This window comes from Microtus ochrogaster, linkage group LG3 (genome assembly GCF_000317375.1).
Source record: "Microtus ochrogaster isolate Prairie Vole_2 linkage group LG3, MicOch1.0, whole genome shotgun sequence".
NCBI classification, from domain to species: Eukaryota; Metazoa; Chordata; class Mammalia; order Rodentia; family Cricetidae; genus Microtus; species Microtus ochrogaster.
The window spans coordinates 21441672-21450014 of NC_022029.1; the positions used below are offsets into that span (position 1 = coordinate 21441672).

General features: G+C 38.4%; 1 protein-coding gene across 1 annotated transcript in view; it reads right to left on the bottom strand.

Moving 5' to 3' along the window:
• Positions 1-2129: 2129 nt before the first annotated feature.
• The window catches only part of Qrfpr (pyroglutamylated RFamide peptide receptor), a 49541-nt gene continuing 43327 nt past the window's right edge, over positions 2130-8343 (bottom strand). The window contains exons 4-6 of the mRNA XM_005360629.2: positions 4933-5168; positions 3542-3639; positions 2130-2839 (exon numbers count right to left, since the gene is read on the bottom strand). Of these exons, the coding sequence (XP_005360686.1) occupies positions 2484-2839; positions 3542-3639; positions 4933-5168 (690 nt within the window). The 3' untranslated portion in view covers positions 2130-2483. The remainder of the gene's footprint in view (positions 2840-3541; positions 3640-4932; positions 5169-8343) is intronic.

Below are 8343 nucleotides of genomic sequence, written 5' to 3' on the forward strand. Positions count from 1 at the left end.
CAGGCTGAGGAGGGAGGAGGACTTGATTGGGGGAGGGGGAGGGAAATGGGAGGCGGTGGCGGGGAAGAGACAGAGTAAGAAATAATAAAAAATTAAAAAAATAAAATTATGCTCCCAGAACAAGCAAATTGATGTATTTTAATAGAGATTTAAAGTAAACATTTAAATTAAAAATAATATATATATTAACAAAATTTGAAGGAATACGTATAGGAGTAATGGGTACACAGCATCTTAAGTAAGTTTTCTGCCACTTGATAAAATGACATTAATATCCAGAATTTGTGATAATCTTCCCAAATTAAACATTCCCAATAGTCCAATTAATAAGTGGAGTTAATGGTTGAATAGATGATTGTTGAGGAAGGAAATTCAGATACTGGCCAGTGTACATATTAAAAAGCACTCGGTATTCTGAGGCATCAGACACTTTCATAGGATGGCAATAATTTTAAATATTCACTATTTTCTAGTACCTAAGTTTGTTAGGTTCTGCTCTGCTCTGGGAATTTTTTAATGTTCAATAATTGAGAAGCTAATACCTGATAACTTAACATATTTTCCACTGTCATATTTAGAATAGAAATTGTACAGATATGGTGAAGTAAAGGCAACCAAAGGCAGTGTATCAAATTCATGTTAGTATTTGTTGTTTCTAAAAGGATAGCTAGGCATACAGGCAGAGAGTTCACAATATGACCCAAACAATCCATTACCAAACACATAAACCAGCCTCCCTCTCTTTGATGTGCTAATTTCCCTGTCATATTGCATTTCCCCTCCCCAATATCACACATTATTTCATCTTCATATTTTCCGTGCATGCTTTTACATGACACACTGGCAGTCTACCAAGCAGATGGTAGCCTCAGTTTTTGGTTCTCAGGTCTTAAAGCTTAAACCACAAAGTAGCCTCAGTAATCCTGGCATTTTTGTTAGCAGCTGAGAGGACTCAAGGCTGGAAACTGGAGGCAGAAGAAACATGTCGGCTACAGGGCTACGACCTGGCTTTGAAAGTTTTAGATATTGGAAGGGAAATGGTCCTATGCTCTGATGGTGCATGGCCTCTGAGTCTGTGACATGGGGGAGCTAGAAGACCAACAAGAGAAGGTTTGAGAAAAGAAACCAGAGTAGATGAATCTATTGAGTATCCCAGCCCACCTCTCGGGGGCAGCCATGCAGCAGCAAGATTTTACAGGCACTATTCAGTTATACCTATTACACTTACATAAGGGCAGGTTGTTCTTCCCACTAGTGAGAATAAATGGTTGAAAAATACAAATATTTGTATTTTAAGTTACTTGGTGTGTGTGTGTGTGTGTGTGTGTGTGTGTGTGTGTGTGTGTGTGTGTGTGTGTCCTGTCCATATATGAGGTCCCTCAAGGTATTCTTCTGAGTAGAGAAACCAAATGTATTTATGAGGGACAAGTTGGACAGGGTCAAGACCAGAACAGAAGGAAAGACTGCTTTGTTCGTCAAAACAATTTTCTAATTGTGTCTCCTCCAGTTTCCATAGAGACTTCATGGGATAGAGCATGCATCAACTGCAGTTTACACCAGAACAAATGAAGACTGCAAAAATGGTAAGAGACTTGTCAGTCACCACAGAAATGGTCACTAGGGGGCTCTAAGAAACTCCACCCCCATGTACAGTATTACTAAGCTACTTAACGCTCGGCTGCTTCTCCATCTTCTTAGACTTACTGGCTTTGGTAAGGGCTTCATTTGCAAAAGAATTAGCATAACCTCAACAGTCATGTGTGATGCTCAACTACTAAATTAACATTCTAGGAGGAAGATGCATTTCTAATGTTTTCATTCAATTTAGCAATACATAGAAAGTCATATCACATTGACCACATAGACAAAAATTACTAGCAAGAATATTTCTTTTTATACAAGATTTTTAAAGCTCCACTTTAGGCCAGAAGAGATGGTTGCTCTTCCAGAGAACCCGGGTTTCGTTCACAGGATCCATGTAGCAAAAGCTCACAACCTTCTGTAACTCCTTTTCCAGGAAATCCGATGCCCTATTCTGGCCTCTGTGGGCACCCAGGTATACATATGGTGCACAGACATAAACATAGATAAACCAGTCATAAATGCAAAATAAAAACAAAAAAGCCTCACCTAGGAATCAGAATGACTCAATAATTTTTCAAAATTGTAGTTCATATGTATTTTCCACGGAAAAATATTTTGTCACAATCATTAGTAAGTATGGTTGTTATTAATTCGGCTTCTTGAGACAGGATCTCTTGCAGGCCAAGTTACCCTAAAACTCATGATGCAGCTGAGGACTACTTTAAATTCCTGATTCTGCTGCCTTCACCTTTCAAGCACTTTCCAGCATTTCTAATATAAAAGCTCTCAACATTTTCTCAACGCAATCTTCTTTCAATTACGGTATGACGGGTACTAACTCTGAAGACGCCATTAAAATTAATGTCTACATCTACAGCAGAGTTCTCAGAAATTCAGAACTAAAGAGAACAAGAAGCAACTTGTGATGTTTTCTTCTTCTTTGGCTGTTCACACCACTTGACATTGACGTTGGTGTCCTCAAATACTTCTCCCTTGATCTCTATGGGATTCTCTCTATCAGATAACTTTGCTCTCCTCTGCATAGCCATAGCTCCTGAACTTCCATGCCTCCATGCTAGAGAGGAGGTTTCTTTTACTATGCAATAGCAAACTGCCGACACAAAATTTTTTTTGAAGTTTTCATTCATAAGCGCATAGACAATGGGATTACAAATGGAATTGAAAAATCCAATTATTTGCACTATGGCAAAAATCATCTTGATTGTGACTTCATCATATTCCTTTTCAAAATTACCTGAAATAAAATAATAATTTAGAATGCTTGATCAAAAATTAACAGTAATTTTTTTACCATAAGTATTTGTAAAGATTTGTTCTTGTGCAAGTGGCTAAGGATGTGAAACATTCTCGTGATGACTTTGAAAATGGTATCTAGTACCTGGATCAAAGCCTCTTTGGAATATGCACTCACCATGCATTGCCTGGTGCCTGGCATATATGTAGGATTCATAGACTTGCAATTCAATAACACCAAGCCTCACATAAGCACAGTTACCCTTCACATGTTCTTTTGCACTCCAGAAGCACAATTGTGTTAGGTACCAGTGAACAAATGAAGGAAAACTGCACCTAGGCATTGGATTGGACTCCTAGCTTCATTAAATTCACAAAGTGCAAGCCAAGGTTCTACACAGAGAATGTTCTCAAGGTGTTTCTCCATGCTAAACAGCATAGGGAGAGGAGGGGCAACATAGGAGAAGCTTGGAAAGCTTTTCTTTATCTTTTGTAACTAATAATGACTTAATCCTAGTTGTGCATCACCTGTGTGATGACTTGGTATTCTTTAATACACAAAGGCAATGTTTAGTATTTGACATTTGATTAGCCTAATGAACAGCAGTCAGTGAGAAATCAATGATTTAATGCATGCTCTAGTAGGAAATGAACTATAAACTCTCTAGAAAAGGGAAAACAAAGAAGAGTGACAGGCACTCACTGTATTCAATCATCATGTGAAAGACATGGAAAGGTGCCCAACACACAGCAAAGAGAGCCACCACTGTCACCATCATGATCACAGCTCGCTTCTTCCTCCTAGACCCACAAAGAAACATTGCATTGGTTGGATTGGCCTTAGCAAATGCGTCAATGTGCTATCAAATGCATTACTGTTTGAGCCTACTTCATGTAACCACACTTTTTCAAGTGTTGGCGAACTTCCTGAGGCTGCTCGTGGGCAGATTATCTGCTTCTCCTCATCTCTACAGTCTCCGTACCTCACACACCCCTGTGATAAGTGCTCAGTCTGGAACTCGGCTAGACTACAGACATACGGCTTTCATTTCCCCAATGAGCCAGTGGACAGAGGCAGAAACTGGGGAAAGGGGAAATTTAATTCACAATAGGGTGACTAATAAATGATGTCCTCTGGGTTTAAGTTTAGGAGTGTCTCTTCAGGGATGTGGATTCCATTCACTCAGCATGTGTTTAAAGCAGTCTACCTCTGATAGATAAATATCAGTACTTATGAAACACAGTAAGCCTCAAGGATAGAACTAAACTTTATAATATGATCAACCAGAAATTCAAGCTGATTTTCTTCTTTCCCCCAAGTTAGATTTACATCTCCACAGGTTTACACATGTGCCTTGTGCTTTCACCGTCTGCCATTTCAGTTTGACAACCCTTTCTTCTGGGGAAGTGGTACCACTAGATCCGGGGGTGCTCAGCTGTCCTCTGGGGACGTGGTACCCATAGGTCTGGGTGTGCTCAGCTGTCCTTGGGCTCCATCGTGCACTCAGAGGAAAGTTCCCTTAACTGGTCACTAGAGGTCACTACATACTTGAAGAATTCATGCAATCCTGTCAAGTCACTAATCTAGGCAAAATTCTACTTGTTTGCTCAACAGTCGTTCCACATAGATTATTATGTCATGGGAATGAGAAATACAGCAGTGACGTTTGTCTTGAAATTGATGCTAAGAAATAAAATGAGACATCACTGCCTTTGAGTTAAAATACAAAGTCTCAATCATAATCATTTAAAATAAGTTGCATTCTGGGGTTTCAAAGGATTTTCACATCATCTCAGTAGTTTAACATTCTTCTCAAGTGGGAAGAGCTAAGGGTAGATGCAAACATATGCCCTTGTACTTGTGCAGAACTCGGGGTCCTCTGAAGCAAGGATTTCTGCATATTTCTAATACCGTTGGCAGAGGAGGAGCACAGTGGATCTTGATACCATCCCATAGCATCACGGTTTCAAGTGAGCCCATGCTCTCAAACTGAGTTATCAATAATGCTCAGACTGAATTACCCAGGCAACTGTCCCTTCAAGCACCACTAATAAAACAAACTTTAACACTGGCGAATACTTTCATAAACAGACCTGGCTATTTTGAACATTTCTTTTCCGTGAAGAGTTTGGAGCGCTGAGCTGTCCCCTACTCTTTTCTTGATCCAAAGCTCATAACCGATTTTACCATAGAGGACGAGCAGCAGCAAGAGAGGCAGCAGGAAGAGGGTGACGAGGATGAAGGTGGTGTAGATTTTCTGGTGCATGGGGCTGTTCCACTCCTCCAAGCAGCAGATGTGTTCTTTTTCATATAGGAAGTCATATTTAACCTTTACAGTGAGAACAAGTCAGTTACAAAATGCAATAACCGGCACCCAAAGAGCAGAATGCAGCCAAGTGTCACCCACTGTGACCTCTCAGAGACCTCCCACATGCTTACTGATGAAGTTTTTAGAATTTGAATCAGCCTTTACAGTTATTTTATTGCAACTGTAGGCTTTCCCTTGATTACTAAGGGTTTGACTTTGTACTTTGTGATTTTAAATGGAATGCAGAACTATGTCTACAATGGTCACTTTTTAAAAAACCTATCTCAACTTCTGTTTCACTGACCACAAGTTTTCAGTTAGCTGAGAGAGTGCACATTGAAAATTACTGCGTAACATATGCTAGCCAGTTTAGTATTAATTCAACTGTTACATTTGCTATCTCAGGTTCTGATGAAACAGATTTGACAAGCATCAATCTTCTTCAAAGCAGAAGGAAACTGGCCATGTTTCTTTATTATTATTATCTGGTTCATGTATGATTGTAAAGGCAGCTGGTAGTTTTCAAAAGCTGAAATGAACAAGATGCTGGATTTAAACTATTGTCACACTATAGGTATTTTGATTGTATTTGTTTAACAATTTGCTCTTCTGAGTACAGTGAACTCACCTTCCAAGTCCTAAATTCACTGTTCACAGCCATGATAGATAGTATCCAATGCTAAAAGACTCCTTTCAGATACAAAGTAAACATTTAAAATATATGCCAAGTCTTATCATTGGGATAGGCATGCAAAGGAGTGACCTTATCAAGTCTCGGTTACTGTGGAGTTCCAGATAACATATTTATACTTATAGTCCTAGAGAGTCTCACCACCAATTTTCAGCATCAATTCAAAGGTTAATATCATTTGAGATGTGGTTCAAATTTTATTGATGAGGGCAACTATGAATGACAACACTTAATGGAAACAGATATAAAAATGAAATTATTTCTGACTCCATGTGCGTGGAGCCCACAAGGGTGAGTGACCATAGCAGTCATGTACTTAAACACCTTGAAAGCTCAGTGATAAACTGTGATTGGTTCATGCAATACCAGAGATAAACAAAGGATCCCAAATATATCTGAATATAGATTCATGGCAACCAGTTTTACATTCTTATTGTGATTTTTATAGCTATAAGGAACAAACTGAGAGCCTTGCACACATGCAAGATAAGTGAACTACTGCTATAGAAATGAATACTTTGCATTGGTATGGGTCTTGGTTTATTGATACAAATTTAAGGTCAATTTTGTTATATGTATATTTCTGCTCTTGATTAAGGTTTTGTGTTTGTACAGCTCATTTGAAAATGTAATAGATAATTAAGAAATACAGGTTAATAGATAGTCATCTATAATCGTCAAGCTTGTAGTCATGTTAGTTAGGTTTTCTAGATGTACAGAGATATATTTCAGATAGATAGGTATCCTTCAAACCTTTCAAAGACTTAAAGAATATGGTATTTAAATGTTTTAAGAACTTAGGACTTTTCATAACAATGAGACTCATCTACTCCTAGCAGCACCAATCTACTTCAAGAGGATGGCGGTCATCAAAGAAGCTCCTTATGGAGTTTGTTAGCTATTTGGGTAAGAAACTACTCTTGCCTGCACTGCTTGATGGTATGTTGTATGAACTGGACACATAGGACCCACAGAAAAATGACTGCTGAACTTGCCTAAAAGTGAGACAATCTTTCAGGGTTCCTGCTTCATGAAAGAGTCTACCAGACATTTTGCAGGTCACAGAAGGAAGTGACTGGAAAACTGCCAATATAGGTGGAACTGTCTTTTAATTTTTCTTCTTCATGGAAAAATCTGCCAGATACTATGGGTCTATAGCCTGAAGATGGGTGTGCCAATATTACAGAAGAACTTTGGGTGACTGTCCAGGTAACAAAAAGTCTCTGTCAATTCTAGAGTTTTGGAAGTTGCTTACAATGCATTTCATGTTTACTTAGGTACTATTATATCTTTCTGGAGTCTTTGAAAGAGTTGGAGAATAGTTATAATTATAGTTTTTTAAGTTATGATAAAAGATAAAGTAGATATAAAAGATAAAGTAGATTATTACTGTAATTCTTGCTTGATAACTATTTTGTTGTATGTAATCTTGCTATATTAAAGTTAAAACCTTTTTTTATTTAAACAGAAAAGGGGAGGTGATGTGGGATTCTTCTCTGCATGCTATGAATACCATTGGTGAATAAAGAATCTGCTTTGGCAGAATTGAGTAAGATGGGAATGCAAGATTGTAAAGGGCCCATAGGTTGAATTACCTTGTTGACAACTCTTAGATCTATCACCATTATCCATTCCCAAGAGAATGTTGGGCACTGAAGACACTGCACTTGGAGTTTGTTTTCTTCTTGGCAAAACTGGCCTTTGGGGAAAGGACTGTCCATTTCTCAACCACTGATAAAATTCATGGTATTTAAAAAGGACAAGCAGGATACAAGAAAAACAGACTGCCGAACTTTGTCGAGACAGGGTAAGACAAATCTGAAAATTTTCCTGCCTCTGAAAATGATCTGTCAGTTACTCTAGGCCTTAGCCAGTGTTGGTTGCTCCAACGTTGCAAATGAGACTTGGGGTGATTACCCAGGTAGTCAACTGTCTCTGTTATTTATTGCACATTTTAGAAGTTGCTTGATTGCACTTTCTATTTGCTCAGGTAATATTATTTCCCTTCTAAGGTCTTTGATAAGGCTGAAGACTAGAGAGTTGTAGTCACTTTCTTCTCATGACTTCACCAAGCCATTTTTAATACAAGACTTAGGCTCCTTAGGATAGGATAATTACTGAAACATTTAGCATATGTTTCTTGCTTAATATTATTTATGCTGGTTGTAATTCTAATTTTTATACTTGATATTTGTTCTAATTGTATATAGTCTTGTATTATGCTTAGAATTCTCTTATTTATACAAAACGGGAGGTGCTGTGGGAACTCCTTCAGCCAATAGCCTTTAAGATAGCATCTGACTTGGACTTTTACTCTCATGCTATAAATGCAGCCATAAAGCTTGCTCTCTCTCTCTCTCTCTCTCTCTCTCTCTCTCTCTCTCTCTCTCTTTCTTGCTCACTGGATTTGTGCTCTGGGCTCAATTAAGAGGCCTGACTCAATAAAGAGGGCTAGAAATCAAGGAAGACTTGTTCAAGCCCCTACACATGAGGAGGCAGACATAT